This window comes from Dendropsophus ebraccatus, chromosome 3, assembly GCF_027789765.1.
Source record: "Dendropsophus ebraccatus isolate aDenEbr1 chromosome 3, aDenEbr1.pat, whole genome shotgun sequence".
Taxonomy (NCBI): Eukaryota; Metazoa; Chordata; class Amphibia; order Anura; family Hylidae; genus Dendropsophus; species Dendropsophus ebraccatus.
The window spans coordinates 190,808,652-190,828,131 of NC_091456.1; the positions used below are offsets into that span (position 1 = coordinate 190,808,652).

At 43.3% G+C, this 19,480-nt stretch overlaps 1 protein-coding gene across 1 annotated transcript in view; it reads right to left on the reverse strand.

Moving 5' to 3' along the window:
• Positions 1–6,735: 6,735 nt before the first annotated feature.
• Positions 6,736–19,480, reverse strand: part of LOC138786862 (zinc finger protein 665-like) — a 143,814-nt gene continuing 131,069 nt past the window's right edge. The window contains exons 4-5 of the mRNA XM_069963929.1: positions 17,455–18,679; positions 6,736–7,951 (exon numbers count right to left, since the gene is read on the reverse strand). Of these exons, the coding sequence (XP_069820030.1) occupies positions 7,462–7,951; positions 17,455–18,679 (1,715 nt within the window). The 3' untranslated portion in view covers positions 6,736–7,461. The remainder of the gene's footprint in view (positions 7,952–17,454; positions 18,680–19,480) is intronic.

Below are 19,480 nucleotides of genomic sequence, written 5' to 3' on the forward strand. Positions count from 1 at the left end.
GACATAGCACATAAATTAGTTACTAAATCACATTATCAATATGTCTTCTTTATTCTGGCATAATTTGGTAAACATATTTTACTTTTTTAAGGTGTTACGGGACTTCGAAATTTATTAGCAATATATCAAATTTTCATGAAATTTCCAAAATGGGACCAGTTCTTTTTTTAAATGGATTTAGGAGGCTTGTATACTGGAAACCCCCATAAGTGACCCCATTTTGGAAACTAGACACCTTAAAGAATTAATCTAGGGGTATAATGAGCATTTTAACCCTACAGGGGCTGGAGGAAAGTGTTGACCATCAGGCCGTAAAAAAATTAAAAATTTAAAATTTCCAATAATATATACGTTTAGATTAAAGTTTCTAATTTTCAAAAGGAACATGAGAAAAAAAGCTCCCCAAAATTTGTAACGCAGGTTCTCCTGAATACAAAGGTACCCCAGATGTGGGCGTAAACCACTGTATGAGCACACAGCGGGGCTCAGAAGGAAGGGAGCGCCAATTAGCTTTTTTAATGCAGATTTTGCTGAAGAAGTTTCAGAGCGCCAGGTGTGTTTGCAGTGCCCCTGTAGTTTCAGCAGAGAGAAACCCCCCCATAAGTCACCCCATTTTCGAAAGTATACCCCTCAAAGAATTCATTTTGGGGTGTGGTGAGCATTTTGACCCCACAGGTATTACAGGAAAGTATTCAGAATTAGACAGTTAAAATGAAAAACCTGAATTTTTCCAATAATATGTTAGTTTAGTTTGAAATTTCTCAATTTCACAAGGAACAGGAGAAAAAAAGTACCCCAAAATCTGTAACGCAGGTTCTCCTGAGTAGAACGGTACCCCATATGTGGGCATAAATCACTGCATGGGCACACAGCCGGGCTCAAAAGGGAAGGAGCGCCAATTAGCATTTTCAGTGCAGATTTTGCTGAAGAAGTTTCTGAGCGCCAGGTGCGTTTGCAGAGCCCCTGTAGTGCCAGCGGAGTAAAATCTCACCATAAGTCACCCCATTTTGGAAAGTGCACCCCTCAGAGAATTCATCTTGGGGTGTGGTGACCATTTTGACCCCACAGGTATTAGAGGAAAGTATTCAAAAGTAGACAGTAAAAATGAAAAACTCAAATTTTTCCAATAATATGTTCCTTTAGTTTGAAATTTCTAAATTTCACGAGGAACAGGAGAGAACATTCACCCCACAATCTGTAATGCAGGTTCTCCTGAGTAGAACGGTACCCCATATGTGGGCATAAACCACTGTATGGGCACACAGCTGGGCTCAGAAGGAAGGGAGCGCCAATTAGCATTTTCAGTGCAGATTTTGCTGAAGAAGTTTCTGAGCGCCAGGTGCGTTTGCAGAGCTCCTGTAGTGCCAGCAGAGAAAAAAAAAAACATAAGTCACCCCATTTTAGAAAGTACACCCTTCAGAGTTCCAGGCTTCCAGTTTCCTGGCTACGGAAGCCGTTGGGGGTCAGGAAGGAAGGCTGGGTGCACACCCGTGAGCTATGCCCCCTCCCCTGTCGCTGTTACAAGATAGTAACAGCGGCAGGGGACAGAGGAGAGGGGGCAGACATAGGAACATCAGCTTATGGGATCATTATGATCCCATAAGCTGATGTCCTAAAACGACCTGGGCATTGAGGAATCAATGACCCCAGGTCGTGAAAGGGTTAAGGGAAAAAAAAGGCAAAATGCTTGTAGTGTCAGTGTTAGAGAAGTAAAATGACCCCTTATTAAATGGGAGGAATCTAAGGTCGACCAATAGGAACACTCAGCGCACTCTGGGTTTTCTGTTACTACTGACCTTTATTCAGAATACAAAAATGGTTATACAAAGTCTCATCTGTAAATCAGCCAAAAAGGGGAAGAAAGAGCAGGCACTACGGCTATCAGGCCCCGCAGACACAGCACCGCTAATAACTGGCTCGCTGTGATGGTGCTCGTGGGTAAAGTACAAGATGCAGTGATAATAAGGTAGTCCAATAGAGAAATCCACTGCACTCACCAGATCAGCGAAGTAGATGCTTTATTTCAGGAAGATAATTACAACATATGCGTTCTTTTTGTTATGTAATACGAAAGATGAACTGCAGTTACTTAGTTTTAAATCTTTGGAACAGAGAGTAATTTCTCTAGCGGAAAAAGAAGTGCGCCTCTTTTGGACAATTAATTCTTTATGCTCTTATCTGGAATGCAATCGGGTCCCAAGAGGTCTTCGGTTTTATAAAGAACCAGCCCAATTCCTAGAGGATGAGAGTTTGATGCAAGAATGGAAAGCAGCACATTTACTCCATTCACATAATTTGTTGCAAATGATCTATAAGCGGAACCAACTGGAGTACGAAAAAGTTACCACAGACCTGTGTAAGGCTAAATTGGAATTGCGTACAAGGCAATCTGAAGAACAAGCAGCGGCATTTATTTCCAGATTAGATAAAAAAACTATTGCCATCCAGATGGAAGTAAAAGAAAAGAAAATGGACAAGTTTTTACGTGATAAAATTGACTTTGACTCAGGTAGAGTCTTTGACTGAAATATCAAAAAACAAAAACGTAAAAACATAAAACCAAAAAAACGCAGTGGTGACTACTGGACCACAGATTCAGACTCGAGTGCACCAGAGAATTCCTCGAGTGGTTACCAACAACAGGGAGCTCGACCTAAGGGGGGTGCCTCGGGCCCTTTAGGAAACGTACCAGAAGGGGCAGGAGGAAAAAGACCTCCCCGGTGGCAACAGGGCCAGAAAAGAAAACAAGTTCCGTGGACTCATTAAGTAATACGGGTATGATACCTAAAAACAATGTGATTAATCTTACTAACATTGAATTATCTAATGACTGTGTGTCGGTCTTGTCTAAAGGGTTAAATTTTTGTATTGCAGAGAAATTTGATGATACTCAGTTGGAAATAGACCTGTTTAGAGCAATAAGAAAGATTAATCTATGTAAATTTTTCTCTAAGAAACCGCCAGCTGTCCCCATAAGACAAATAGGGGAAATACCAGCAGTGATTGGTCCCCTCGGCTTTAGTGTCACGACGTCCCTTCCGGATGATGTGGCCCGAGGTGCCCAATTATTGATGGAATTGACTGAGGAATCCGTTGCTACTAGGGATGCCCCCATGGAAGTGGGAGAGTTTACAGGGGGCAATAGGTCTAATTTTTGCCCCCCATTGCAACCAGGAGGTACGTTAGATCTTTTTTCTACCTTAGTTCGCAATGAGGTTAAAGCACTACTTTATCCGCCGTGTACTGACAACCTCTCGGTAGCTGAGAGACGAGCCCTTGACTGGCTCTCCTCCCACCCCGATTTGGTTGTCAGGAAAGCGGATAAAGGAGGAAACACAGTAGTTATGAGTCAGACTTATTATATAGAAGAAGCTTCGCGACTTCTAAATGATTTATCTGTGTATCAGCCCCTCAAAGAAGAGGCTACACAAAAGTATATGAGCCAATTACAATCTCTATTGAGAAGGTTTGTAGAGTCAGGAGTGATCTCTAAGCACTGTGGTGAGAGATTGTTTTACGCCCACCCCTGTAAATCATCTTGGTATTTTTTGCCTAAGATTCATAAGTCATCGAGCCGACCCCCTGGTCGGCCAATCGTTGCGGGGATCGGCTCGGTGACTGAGGGTTTGTCCAAATATATTGATTGGTTGTTACGTCCCCTTCTGGTTGATATTCCTGCTTACCTTAAAGATACAGGCGATTTTTTGCAGGCTCTACAAGGCATTACGTGGCAGGAGGGTTTCAGTCTGTCTCAATAAAGACATGAAAATGAATATGGCTTTCACAGCAGTGTTTGGTGGAGATTCTTTGGATTTCCTTGACGTGAGGGTCCAGGTGGTGGCAGGTCAGATAGTTACTTCTGGATTTCGTAAACCCACAGCCACGAATGCGCTTCTTCACTTTGACAGCTTCCACCCCCCTCACGTCAAGAGATCCATCCCATATAGTCAGTTTTTAAGACTGTGCCGCCTAAATAGCACAGATGAGGGCTTCTTACATCAGGCTCAGGAACTCAGTGACAGATTAGAAGCGAGAGGTTACCCCCTGAATAACACAGCAAAAAACAGAGCTCTGTGTAGCTCTAGGGAACATATGCTGCGGACAAAGAAAAAGAGAAGAGGTGACAGGAGATTTGTCTTCTCATTTAGATACACAGAAATGAACAACATCATCCAAAGTGCTATATGAAAACATTGGCATTTAGTGGAAGGAGACGAAGATGTCAGGGAAATTGCATTGAGAAAACCAATGTTCCCTTATAGACGGACCCGTACCATTAGAGATGCACTTACTAAACCGAGAAAGATAGTTCTAAAAAACAATTATAACTGGTTAGATAATGCTGCCCCCAAGGGAAATTATAGATGCGGTTTCTGTTCTTTTTGCAGCTTCTTGCAGGAGGGTAAGGAGGTGACCATAGGAGGCATGAGATGGCAAATTAGACAACTTATTACCTGTAGATCTACTTTTGTAGTGTATGCCATCTTGTGCCCCTGCGGCCATTTCTACATAGGGAAGACAATTCGCCAGCTTTTTGTTAGGTTTAGAGAGCATCGTAATTCCATCCACACAGGTATTTTGATCACTTCAAGACATTGTTTAATAAAGTTTTTGAACTATATTTAAAAACTTTAAACATAATTTTACAAAGTTCCAAGCCCTCCGTCCTCCACAGTCTGTGGAGCTCAGGAGGTTCCCATGCATATCCACCAATAAGGCCAGAGCTGCTGGGTAATGTGCATCTTCTTCATTAAAGGGGTAACAAAAACAATCTGAAATATTCTACTCTGAGTCTATTCTGACCCCGCTCAGCTCCCTCTTCCCGCCTCCCTTTAGAGCTCAGCAAGCAGAGATCTAAACATACACAACGTCCCCCACGCCCAGTAAACATATGCCCGTTATGCAGCACATAGATACACCATACGCGCGTCAGCTCTGCTATACCATCAGCTAGTATGGAATATTGGAGAGATTCAATGCAAAGTCTGTGAAAAAAACAGCTGTATTTACTGTACTATAGCAGTGGGCAGGAAAGAAAGCTAAGGGAGCAAGTACACAAATGGACCAATCAGGGAGATGCTTGATTTGAAATGTAGTTTCCTGGCCGGCTCCATCTTGGTTATAGATCGGCTTTTAGAAAAACTTGTAACTCAGGAACGGCAGCAGCTAGAAAGACAGGAGACGGCTCAAAATACTCAGGGGGACTTGGTGGGTGAGAAGAGCTAGCATTTCATTTTTTGCTCTTAGGTGGATAACCCTGCTTTAACCCCTTGCCTCCGCAGCCTGTTTTGGCCTTAATGACCAGGGCCTATTTTTCTAATCTGACCTGTCTCTCTATGTAGTGATAACTCTGCGATGCTTTTAATTATCGTGGTTATTCTGAGATTGTTTTTTCGTGACATATTCCTCTTTATGTTTGTGGTATACTTTGGTTGATACACTCAGTAGTTTTTTTTTGTAATAAACACAACATTTGCGCAAAAATTTGAAAAATTTACATTTCTTTATATTCAAAATTCTCTTCTAAGAAAAATAGTCATATCACATAAACTAATTATTACTGCAACATCTACAACATGTCTACTTTATGGTGACGTCACTTGGTGAACGTCCTTTTACTTTTTAGGATGTTAGAGGGCTTCAAAATTTTGCAAACTTTCATGAAAATTACAATTCTGATTTTATTAGGGACCAGTTCAGTTCTGAAATGGATTTGTGGGGCCTGTATGTTAGTTACCCCCATAAATATCTCCACTGTAAAAACTGCACCCCTCAAAGTATTTAAAGTAACATTTCATAAGTTTATTAACCCTTTAGGTGTTTTGCAGAAATTTAAGCAACTGGGAGGGGAAATTAAATTTTTTTTTTTTTTTTTTGGCAGATATTCCATTTTAATTATTTTTTTCTTCTAACACAGCAAATACTAACTGAGAAATACCACTCACTATTGATTCCCCTTATTCCAATGTTTCTAGAAATCCCTCATATGCGGCCGCAGTGCGTCACCTGACTCAACCACAGGCCGCAGACATGACAGAGACCTGGGGAATTATGGGGCCTTTTTTTTAATTGTTTTTTTTTAGCCATTCTACCATGGCCTTGCGGTGCCAAAATATTTGTGTAAGACAAGTTGATGTTTCCATCTTTACCATTCTGGGGGACATGTGACACCCTGATCATTTTTTATAAATTTTGTTATGAGGTGGTATGAATAAAAACCACAATTTAACAAAAAAAAAAGTCATTTTGATTAGTTTTTTTTATCTTTGTGCCATTAATCTGGCAAGATAATTAATGTAACGAGTTAATAGACGGGGTCATTACGGATGCGGCGATACCAAATATATATATCTCATTTATAGGGGATCATTTCTAAAGGGGGATGGGGAATGTGTATATTTATTTAATTTATTTGTGTATTTATTTATGTATTTGTGTGTGTTTTAACTTTTGCAGGTACATTTATAATACATTACAGCACGAGCAGTGCTGTAATGTATTATAGAGTGAATGAGCTGTCAGTACAATGACAGCTCATTCATACGATCAGACCCATGCCTCAGTGCAGGGGCCTGATTGTTATACACTATAGCAGCCAAGACACATTAAGCAGCGTCTGGGTTGCTATGGTGTCCCCCGAGCCGCCCAAACACTTGCATGGCCTCGGGGGGGGGGGGGGGGAGGGGGGAGGGGGGGTGTCGGAGGGAGCAGGTTAAAATACGCAACTGAGGCGCCTTCAAGGAAAATGTTTATTTAGTAAAAAAAATAAATAAATTAAGATTTAAAACGTGAATGGCCCATACCTGGGCGTACAACACAATACAATACATTTGTTATACAAATACATATTAAATACTACACACTACATATACAGCAGCTAGCTGGGTGCAGTGGTGCACAACTGACCATGCGGACACTTACTAAGGAGTCTAATTTGAGTCTAAGTAAAAAGTTACACAGTAAATCCCCAAAAAATTCACCTGGTACTCACCAAACATAGACCTGCACCATATGATAAGTTTGGGGCAAATCCAGGATTATGCGGATTTTTGGGTGAATACTCAAAACAGGCAGATTTAAAAAAAATAAAAATAAATTGCATCTAAAAATTATTCACCCGTTAAATACTCATTCATGAACAGAACTTAGACCAAAAATGGGCAAAAAAAATCAAATTATCCAATAAAATAGGCGCAAAGCCCTGATAAATTCACCCCCATGTCCATGGGAACAGCAGGCTGTGATCTCCACACTGCCTGCAGATGTTCTCACCCAGGGGTGAGGGGGTGGTGGTGTAAAGGTAGCATCCTGTAAGGTGGCTCCAGTAGCACAGCACTCTACAGCCTCTGTGATGCAAGCCTCTGCTAGTAGCAATAAGCTGTAGCGCAGAGATGCTGCAGGAAGCTGCCAGTGACCAGCCAGGAGCCTTACAGTACAGGACAGCTGACTCTCCTGTGTGTGTCAGGGGAGGAGCATGGTGTCCACTCCAGCCTTGCTACCCTCCTCCCTTCCCCTTTGCTTTGTGTGAGTTCTTTGATGTTTACCAAGAGTTGATTTCTGAGTAAAACATTTCCCACATTTTGAGCATGAAAATGGCTTCTCCCCAGTGTGAGTTCTCTGATGCTCAACAAGATACGGTTTCTGAGAAAAGCATTTCCCACATTCTGAACACGAAAAAGGCTTCTCCCCTGTGTGAATTCTTTGATGTTCGACCAGTTTCGATTTCTGAGTAAAACACACCCCACATTCTGAACAAGAAAATGGCTTCTCTCCTGTGTGGATTTTCACATGTGTGACCAGCTTAGTTTTTTGAGTAAAACATTTCCCACACTCTGAGCATGAAAACGGCTTCTCCCCCGTGTGAGTTTTTTGATGTTTAACAAGATCTGATTTTTGAACAAAGCCTCTCCCACATTCTGAACATGAAAATGGCTTCTCCTCCGTATGAATTCTTAAATGTCTAACAAGCATTGATTTCACAGTAAAACATCTCCCACATTCGGAACATGAAAATGGCTTCTCCCCAGTGTGATTTCTCACATGTCCAAGAAGCTTTGATTTGTGAGTATAGCATTTCCCACATTCTGAGCATGAGTATGGCTTCACAGCTGTGGGAATTCTTTGATGCTCAACAAGGTGTGATTTCTGTAATGATTCAGAAGATGGGACTTGTATAACAGGATGAGATGAGAGATCTTTGCTGTGAGGGGCTGAGGGTGTATCTGGGATAATGGACGGCTCCTCATATGTATCTTGTGTGATATGATCCTCTGAGGAGATCTGATGTCCCCCTGAGCTCCTGGTAGAATCATCTGCAAAGGAGAAAACACCATTTCTGTAATCTTTGAGTCATATAACAAACATATTGCAGACACTATGTAACATATTAACAATGATCACAATGTGTCAGGAAGAAGCATGTAGAAGCTGAAGGCAGGTTAGCCGAAATCCTTAGGTCTTATTCAAATGTTCGGTAAATTTGTCCGTAATTGTGGAAAAAATTAGGGTCCATTAATTTCTATTGGGCTAATCACACTATTTGTAGATATATGGATCTGTATATAGGACATGTGCCAGTGCAGCTTTAAATGCGCAACAATGCGGCAATAGACATTGATGGGATCCTTAAAAAATATAGGTAAGGGATGCACTAAGGACGGATATTTAGCCGATTGTGGACATAATATACGGTCCTGAAAAATTACTGAACTGAAAAATCACAGGCCTAAGCAGTAAAAAGGTAAAAACTCTTCTAAAAAAAAGAGTACTGTTAACCACCTACATACCAATAACTACTTTTATGTAGAGTTTGAGAAGTTGAAAAAGTGTATAAAAGCTAGAGACCCCATCAGTCTGGGGAAAATTAAAATGGAACGGAGGACACGTTCTTCAGACTGGTATTGTTCAAGAAACCCAGACTTGTTCATTAAATTGCATTATTCTTGGCTATGTAGAGCTTGCATACAGCTGCTTGGCTGTGGAATCCCATGACACACAGAATAGTTACAGCCGGTGACTGAGGAGAATGTGTGACTGTTCTCTGCATTTAGTGGTCACTACTCATCTGGGCGGTTACCTGTAGTGATGTCCTCCTTATACTGCTCATCACTGCTGTCATCTGTCTCCTCTTCTTTTATTATCTTGTCCATAGCAATATTATGGCTCAGATTCTTCACTGTATTAATTTCCTTATACTGCTCATCACTACTCTCATCTGTCTCTTCTTCTTTTACAGTCAAATCTGTACAACTGATCTCAATTAGATCTTCCCCCTGATTCATAAAATGTGAGAGAAATATTGTAAAAGTCATCAGAAAGTAGGAGAAGTCAGGTGGGATGTACAGATCATAGGGAACATCTCCATCTACCTGATCCTGATCCTGTGGGAGAAGAGGACGGGGACATCTCTCTGGTGCTGTTCTCTTACTGGATCTGACTGGAGGGAACACATACAGAGACTGAATTCATTCTTTCCATCCAGATAATACAGAGAGGAGGTGTGTATATAGTCCTGTCTATTACCTGCTGATGGGAGGGGCTGCTGATCCTCCAGCATCACATCCTTGTACTGATCCTTGTGTCCTTCTACATACTCCCACTCCTCCATGGAGAAATAGACCGCCACGTCCTGACACCTTATAGGAACCTGACACACACAATGATCACACAGTCATCCCCCCCACCCCTCCAGTGGTGTTACTGTATAATGTCCCAGCATTCCCAGCAGCCCCAGTCTCACCTCTCCACTCAGCAGCTCCACCATCTTGTTGGTGACTTCTAGGATCTTCTCTTCCTCCATTTCCTCATGTATCAGGGGCCCCGGGATTGGGCTCAGGGTTCTTCCCCATCCTTCACACCCAGGGGCCCCACAGCGCCCACTAGAGGACTTCTTCACTACTGTGTAATCCTGTGTATGGAGAGACACATTACTATCACTCCATCCATTCCCAGAATCCCTCACCTCTCCAGTCCTATCCATCTGTTATTCCATAGATAAGAATGATGTCATGATGACATCACTCCCAGAATCCCTCACCTCTCCAGTCCTATCCATCTGTTATTCCATAGATAAGAGTGATGTCATCATGACATCACTCCCAGAATCCCTCACCTCCCCAGTCCTATCCATCTGTTATTCCATAGATAAGAATGATGTCATGATGACATCACTCCCAGAATCCCTCACCTCTCCAGTCCTATCCATCTGTTATTCCATAGATAAGAATGATGTCATGATGACATCACTCCCAGAATCCCTCACCTCTCCAGTCCTCTCCATCTGTTATTCCATAGATAAGAATGATGTCATGATGACATCACTCCCAGAATCCCTCACCTCCCCAGTCCTATCCATCTGTTATTCCATAGATAAGAATGATGTCATGATGACATCACTCCCAGAATCCCTCACCTCTCCAGTCCTATCCATCTGTTATTCCATAGATAAGAATGATGTCATGATGACATCACTCCCAGAATCCCTCACCTCCCCAGTAAGCAGGAAGAGTATGTGTAGGGTGAGGGTTATTATCCTCTCGGCCATCTTGTCTCTGTCTCTCTCCATGGTTGATGGGTCACCGGTCTCTTATATAGAAGATATCAGCAGAGGATCCTGGAGTGTAAGAATCTGAATAGAAGAAAGAGGAGACAATGTAACACAACTCATCACAGGCCTGAGAAAAAAACTGTTCTGGCTCCAGTAATGTATCCAAACAGGACAGAAAACTACCCAGTCCTGAAGGGGTTAATCCTCCGGCTGTTCCCCAGCTCCTTCCCTCCACCTGCAGAGCTGTACAGGAGCCGTGTGCTTCCAGGACCTGCCATGATGTCACAGTCATGTGATCAGTCACATGGTAGAGGAGAAGTCACATGATCAGGGGCTTCTGCTCAGTGTATGCAGGACTCTGCTGTGCTGGATGAGCTGAAGTGATGTGTATGCAGCAGAGCTGTGTGTGTGTGATGTGTGTGGAGCAGAGCTGTGTGTGTGTGTGTGTTATATATGCCTGCAGCAGAACTCTTGAACTCTTCCCTGATTGGCCAGATCACTTGAGGCACCCAGCTCACTGATTGGTTAGGGCATGGGTCTCCAGCTGTTGCAGTACTACATTTCCCATCATGCCTGGACAGCCAAATCCAAAGCTTTAGCTGCCCGGGCATGATGGGAATTGTGGTTTTGCAACAGCTGGAGGGCCGGAGTTTGGAGGCCCATGGGTTAGAGGAATATCTCCTCACACATAAATGACGGTGTGTTAACCCTTTCCTTCAGCTGTGCAAATAATACATGTAATATAGTGACATCTAGTGGCATATAATAAGCAGTGCAGCAGAAATAGAAATCATTGGTATTAATAGAAGATACAGGCAGAATGCAGATACAATTCACCCAGAGTCCTACACAGAAATACCTGACTATAGGTGGGCAAGAAAGCACAGCAGCCACACCTACTCTGGGACACTGCTACTGTACTACTACTGTGCTGTATATGCACTGCAGCAGCCTTATACAGTACAGGATGGGAGATGGTGGTGCACTGCCTGTACTACTACTGTACTGTATATGCACTCCAGCAATCTTATACAGTACAGGATGGGAGATGGTGGTGCACTGCCTGTACTACTACTGTGCTGTATATGCACTCCAGCAATCTTATACAGTACAGGATGGGAGATGGTGGTGCACTGCCTGTACTACTACTGTGCTGTATATGCACTCCAGCAATCTTATACAGTACAGGATGGGAGATGGTGGTGCACTGCCTGTACTACTACTGTGCTGTATATGCACTCCAGCAATCTTATACAGTACAGGATGGGAGATGGTGGTGCACTGCCTGTACTACTACTGTGCTGTATATGCACTCCAGCAATCTTATACAGTACAGGATGGGAGATGGTGGTGCACTGCCTGTACTACTACCATACCTCCCAACTTTGGCTGAGAGGAAAGAGGGACATGGACACGCCCCTAACCCAACCCAAAGACACGCCCCTAAACCCTAAGACACGCCCCTAAATCGGTCATAAACGCACTGTTTTAGCGAGTCGATCACCATTTTCACGCTTCAAAATGGTGATTGACTCGCCGAAACCTCGCGTTTGTGACTGTTTGCTGTGCTGCACTATTTGTTAATGCTTTGCACGTTGATGGAATAAACACTTCTTTTGCAACATAGAAGTTGGAGTGCCGTGAAGTATCCGTATGGTATAGACATCTATCTCTGGTCAAGATTTAATTTGCTGGCAACAACATCATGGCTTGTGCTGCTGACATTTGTTATGTATCTATCTCTCTCTCTCTCCTATCTATCTCTCTCCTATCTATCTATTATCTATCTCCTATCTATCTATTATCTATCTATCTATCTCCTATCTATCTATCTATCTATTATCTATCTCCTATCTATCTATTATCTATCTATCTCCTATCTATCTATCTATCTATCTATCTATCTATCTATCTATCTAATGGTGCGTTTACACAGACAGATTTATCTGACAGATCTTTGAAGCCCAAACCAGGAACAGACTATAAATAGGGATCAGGTCATAAAGGAAAGACTGGGATCTATCCTCTTTTCAAATCCATTCCTGGCTTTGGCTTCCAAAATCTGTCAGATAAATCTCTGTGTGTAAACGCACCATATCTATCTCCTATCTATCTATCTATCTATCTATCTATCTATCTATCTATCTATCTCCTATCTATCTATCTATCTATCTCCTATCTATCTATCTATCTATCTCCTATCTATCTATCTATCTATTATCTATCTATCTCCTCTCTATCTATCTATCTATTATCTATCTATCTATCTATCTATCTCCTATCTATCTATCTATCTATCTCCTATCTATCTATCTATCTATTATCTATCTATCTCCTCTCTATCTATCTATCTATTATCTATCTATCTATCTATCTATCTATCTATCTCCTATCTATCTATCTATTATCTATCTATCTCCTATCTATCTATCTATCTATCTATCTATCTATCTATCTATCTATCTATCTCCTATCTATCTGCCTGTCTATCTATCTATCTCCTATCTATCTATCTCCTATCTATCTATCTATCTATCTCCTATCTATCTATCTATCTATTATCTATCTATCTCCTCTCTATCTATCTATCTATCTATCTATCTCCTATCTATCTATCTATTATCTATCTATCTATCTATCTATCTATCTATCTATCTCCTATCTATCTATCTATTATCTATCTCCTATCTATCTATCTATCTATCTCCTATCTATCTATCTATCTATCTATCTATCTATCTCCTATCTATCTATCTATTATCTATCTATCTATCTGCCTGCCTGCCTGCCTGTCTATCTATCTATCTATCTATCATCTATCTTTGATCTATCTATCAATCTATCTATCTATTAGATAGATAGATAGATAGATAGAAGATAGATAGACAGATAGATAGATAGGAGATAGATAGATAGATAGATAGATAGATAGATAGATAGATAGATAGGAGATAGATAGATAGATAGATAGATAGATAAGGAGATAGATAGATAGATAGATAAGGAGATAGATAGATAGATAGGAGATAGATAGATAGGAGATAGATAGATGGGAGATAGATAGATAGATAGGAGATAGATAGATGGGAGATAGATAGATAGATAGATAGATAGATAGATAGATGTGTACCAGAAAAATAAAAAAAGATACTCACATGGCAGCACAGCAGTGGCTTTCTCCCCAGTAGTGGCTACTTGCACACCTCACACACAGCTCCCAGCCCCTGCAGCTCATATCTCCAGTCCCGAGGCCCCTGCACTCTCTTCACTCCTGTGACGTCATCAGCAGCAGTGGGGAAGATAAGCAGGGGAGAAGATGAATGCAAGTGCCGCTGGGCTGGAGATAAGAGCTTCGGGGGCTGGTAGCTGTGCGGTATGTAAGCTCAGGGCTTTGAAAGGGACACAGCATCTCACTCTGTCAGCGGCCACTGACTGATACTGAAGGCCGCAGCTGCTGAGTGTCATGGGCCTTCAGTGTCAGTCAGTGGTCAGTGTGTGGCAGCAGCGGCACTCCCCCCTCCCCCCCTGCTTGTAACTGCGGCCCCCTACCCCTCCAGTCTGGCAGCGGTCCTCGTCACTGCTGATCACATTGCTGTCTGACTGCACCCCCCCCCCCCCCTCTGACCCCAGCCGGAATGCAGAGCAGTCAGACAGCGTGATGAAGAACCCCCCCACCCCAGCACTGCCATGATGAACACCTTCCCTGTCAGCTAGCCTCCCCCCACCATCCCTTCTTTGATTAAAAAAAAGAATAAGCACATACTCACTCTGTGCTACAGCCGGCTCTAGCTTCTCCTTCTTCTCACCACTCTGCCGGTGACGTCACTCCTCTGCTCCGCGCGGGAACGCAGGGGATGAGTGAGGCCTCTAGTGACCGGAGGCAGAATGCAGCTTCCGGCCACTAGAGGAAGCTGTGCACAGCCCCGCATCTGGGAGCGCTCATCAGGAGCGCTCGCAATTAAAGGGCCAGGTACATTTTGGGAAGCGGGACACTTGGGGCCCGTTCCGGGACAGCGGGACATGACCCTGAAATCGGGACTGTCCCGCTAGATCCGGGACGGTTGGGAGGTATGCTACTACTGTGCTGTATATGCACTCCAGCAATCTTATACAGTACAGGATGGAAGATGGTGGTGCACTGCCTGTACTACTACTGTACTGTATATGCACTCCAGCAATCTTATACAGTACAGGATGGGAGATGGTGGTGCACTGCCTGTACTACTACTGTACTGTATATGCACTCCAGCAATCTTATACAGTACTGTACAGGATGGGAGATGGTGGTGCACTGCCTGTACTACTACTGTGCTGTATATGCACTCCAGCAATCTTATACAGTACAGGATGGGAGATGGTGGTGCACTGCCTGTACTACTACTGTACTGTACATGCACTCCAGCAATCTTTAACAGTGAAGCATGGGAGATGGTGGTGCACTGCCTATACTACTACTGTACTCAGGGGCGGGCTGGGCCAGGGGGGATGGTGGCATATGCCCCCCTGGGACAGCCCCCCAGTATATCAAGGGCTGCGGCAGCCAGATGTCAGTAAGGCAGGGCCGTTTCTGCATATCACTGTAGGAGACAGTGGCCGCTGGTGAGTGGGCGGGGTTATGGTCGCGAGAGCGGAGCCACGGTCACCGCGGGAGAGGGTGTGGAGGCTGACTCGTGTTGCTCTTCCTTCACTGATGGAGCAGGCAGCACAGCTCACAATTTCCCTGCAAGGATCTGAGAGGGCTGCCCTGGAAGAGAGGACAGACTGCCCCCTCCTGCCTGGGTCTGAAGGAGAGGACCTTCATCTGCCATGGCCTAGGTAAGGGAAATAAGGAGGGTCGCTGGTTAAAGGGGGCGAGGGGCATCCACTAGGCCAGAACAGTACCTGGGTGGGATATTTATTATGAATTATACAGCATCCCCTCTCTCCTGCACCATGGCCTAGTAAGCAGTATTGTGAGGGGAGATGGGATCCTGTACCCCCTCCCATGTACTGTTCAGGGCCTGGTGCCCATATATGCAGGGGAGGGGGGGGGGGGTCTGTATGGGTACCAGGCCCTGAACAGTACATGGGTGAGGGGGATCCCCTGTCCTCTCTCTGTATACTCAAGTCACCAAGCTTTTCCCAGCATCTTGTACTCAGTATAATGGAGGTCACCCAGCTTTCCCAGCATCCTGTAGTAAGTATGATGTAGGTCACCCAGCTTTCCCAGCATCCTGTAGTCAGTATGATGGAGGTCACCCAGCTTTCCCAACATACTGTAGTCAGTATGATGGAGGTCACCCAGCTTTTCCCAGCATCTTGTACTCAGTATAATGGCGGTCACCCAGCTTTCCCAGCATCTTGTATAGTAGTAAGTATAATGGAGGTCACCCAGCTTTCCCAGTATCTTGTAGTCAGTATGATGCAGGTCACCCAGCTTTCCCAGCATCTTATACTCCATATGATGGAGGTCACCCAGCTTTCCCAGCATCTTGTAGTCAGTATGACGGAGGTCACCCAGCTTTCCAGCATCTTGTACTCAGTATGATGGAGGTCACCCAGCTTTCCCAGCATCTTATACTCCGTATGACGGAGGTCACCCAGCTTTCCAGCATCTTGTACTCAGTATGATGTGGTCACCCAGCTTTCCCAGCATCTTATACTCAGTGGCTGGTAGCCTCGGGGAGCTGCATAGTAGATCTATACTGTGCAGCTGGAAACCACATCAGCACAATTGTGCTAATTGGTTCCCTATAAAGGAGCACTCCAGCCCTTACCAATTATTACCCTCACCACATCAGTGCAGCAACAGTAGATGGCCGCCCGGGCCTGTACTTCTGCCAGCGGCGCTGTTCCAACAGTTTGGATAACCGATATGGAGGTGTCAAACCACTGTGGCAAAGTAAAAGAAGGAGGTTTACCCCCTCTTGGCACTGTCCGGCAGTGAAAATAAAAGCGGATACTCATACGTTAACTTAAGTACATTTAGGGTATATTCACACGAACGGGCTCGCAGCGAGAATCTCGCTGCGAGCCCGGCAGGTCCTGGCAGTTCCCATACACTACATACTTGCTGCGGTCTAAACGACCGCAGCGAGTATGTAATTATACCGCCCTTAACCCCTTCTGCTCCCGGCCGGCTCCCCCGCTGTAAGCATACTTTACCTGTCCTTGCTGCACGGGTCCTTGCTGCATGTGTTCAAATTCAAATTCAGAAACTTTTGAACACCGAAGTATTATTATATACAGTGGTGCCTTGGATTACGAGTATAATTCGCTTCGGGAACGTGCTTGTAATCCAAATCCACTCTTAAACCAAAGCAAATTTTCCCATGGGAAATCACTGATATGCAAACAATTGGTTCCACACCCCCAAAAATAATGATTTTTTTTATTTCAAATAACATGTAGAACAGATGAATATTTACAATCCTTTATATTCACTTACCCCATTTTGAGCATGAAAATGGCTTCTCCCCTGTCTGCATTCTCTGATGCTCAACAAGAATTGTTTTTGAGTAAAACATTTCCCACATTCTAAACCTAAAAACAGCTTCTTTCCTGTTTGAATTTGATGGCTAACCAAAATATTTTCCACGTTCTGGACATGAAAATAAGTTCTTTCCGGTGTGAATGTTTTAATGTTGAAGGTGGCTTAGTGAACATGAAAGTGGCTTCTTCTCGTGGGAATTTTTCATGTTCAAGAATATTTGATTTGACTAAAATATTTTCCACATTCTGAATATGAAAATGGCTTCTCCCCTGTGTAAATTTTTGGATGTTGAAGAAGATTTGATTTTTGACTAAAACATTTCTCACATTCTGAACAAGAAAATGGCTTCTCCCCTGTGTGAATTCTTTGATGAATAATAAGATTTGATTTCCAAGTAAAAGGTTTCCTACATTCTGAACACCAAAATGGCTTCTACCCTGTGTGAATTCTTTGATGTTTAACAAGATATGATTTCTGAATAAAACATTTCCCACATTCTGAACATGAAAATGACTTCTCCCTTCTGTGAATTTTTTGATGTTCAAGAACATTTGATTTCCGAGTAAAACATTTCCCACATTCTGAACATGAAAATGGCTTCTCCCCTGTGTGAATTCTTTGATGTTTAACAAGAACTGATTTCTGAATAAAACATTTCCCACATTCTGAACATGAAAATGACTTCTCCCCTTTGTGAATTTTTTGATGTTCAAGAACATTTGATTTCCGAGTAAAACATTTCCCACATTCTGAACATGAAAATGGCTTCTCCCCTGTGTGAATTTGTTGATGTCCAAGAAGACGTAATTTATTAGCAAAACATTTCCCACATTCTGAACATAAAAATGGCTTCTCCCCTGTGTGAGTTCTTTGATGTTCAAGAAGCTTTGATTTCCAAGTAAAACATTTCCCACATTCTGAGCATGAAAAAGGCCTCTCCCCTCTGTGAATTTTTTGATGTTCAAGAACATTTGATTTTCGAGTAAAACATTTCCCACATTCTGAACATGAAAAAGGCTTCACCCCTGTGTGAGTTCTTTCATGTTCAAGAAGCATTGCTTTCCAAATAAAACATTTCCCACATTCTGAACATGAAAACGGCTTCTCCACTGCGTGAATTTGTTGATGTTTAAGAAGATGTGATTTCCGACTAAAAATTTTTCCACATTCTGAACATGAAAATGGCTTCTCCCCTGTGTGAATTCTTTGATGTTTAACAAGATCTGATTTCTGAATAAAACATTTCCCACATTCTGAACATGAAAATGGCTTCTCCCCTGTGTGAATTTGTTGATGTACAAGAAAATTTGATTTACGAGCAAAACATTTCCCACATTCTGAACAAGAAAACGGCTTCTCCCCTGTGTGAATTTTCTGGTGTTTCTTTAGGTATTTTTTAAGAGCAAAGATCTTTTTACATTGTGAACATGAAAACCAAGACTTTCCTGTATTTTCTCTTTGATGTTCATCGTCTTCTCTGTAAATGTCAGCTTGCTGTGATGGAGCAGAAGATGGGACTTGTATAACAGGATGAGATGAGAGATCTTTGCTGTGAGGGGCTGAGGGTGTATCTGGGATAGTGGACGGCTCCTCATATGTATCTTGTGTGATATGATCCTCTGAGGAGATCTGATGTCCCCCTGAGCTCCTGGTAGAATCATCTGCAAAGGAGAAAACACCATTTCTCTTATTTCTATTTCCTATTATTTAGAGTAAAACAGGACTCCAGCGTCACTATGCATTATGGGTAATAACACAATCTGCAGGAACTTTATGTTGTTCTGAAGCTGAGTTTGGTTATGAATATTGGCCAAACTCGTTGAAAAGTCCTCTATGACCTTGAGTGCAGGTTATAGAGTTTAAAGAGGATGTACCACCAGGTACATCCTCTTTAACCTGAACCCACTGATCGAACGGCGCCGGCACGGGGAAGCCGATGCAACGGTTCGTTTTTCGGAATGAGGCCCGTCTCCCGTGCACGCTGCCGTTCTATGCACCGGAACCGGCCGATGCTCAAGCACTGGAGGCCGGCTGGGCCGCCCCCAGTGGGAGAGAATTTCCTCATGTGTATGACGCGGCTCCCTTGGAATGAATGGAGCCTAGTCATACAGGGGAGGGAATTCCCTCCCACTGGGGGCGGTGAAAAACGGACCGCGGCACCGGCTTCCTCGTGTCGGCGTCGTTCGGTGAGTGGGTTCAGGTTAAAGAGGATTTACCTGGTGGTACATCCTCTTTAAAGGTTGAAATAGAGGGAAAATGTATAAAAGCTACAGACGCCATCAGTCCGGGGGCCGGTGGGACACGACTATTCAAGTGTGGGAAATTCTAACAGAACTGAAGACATGTTCATCAGACGGGAAATGTTCTGCTGGCAGTGCCGCACTTTTCTCCAGATAGTGAAGCACAACCCAGCTACAGGGCGGCACAGCGCACACATATTATATGACTGTATTCCATATATT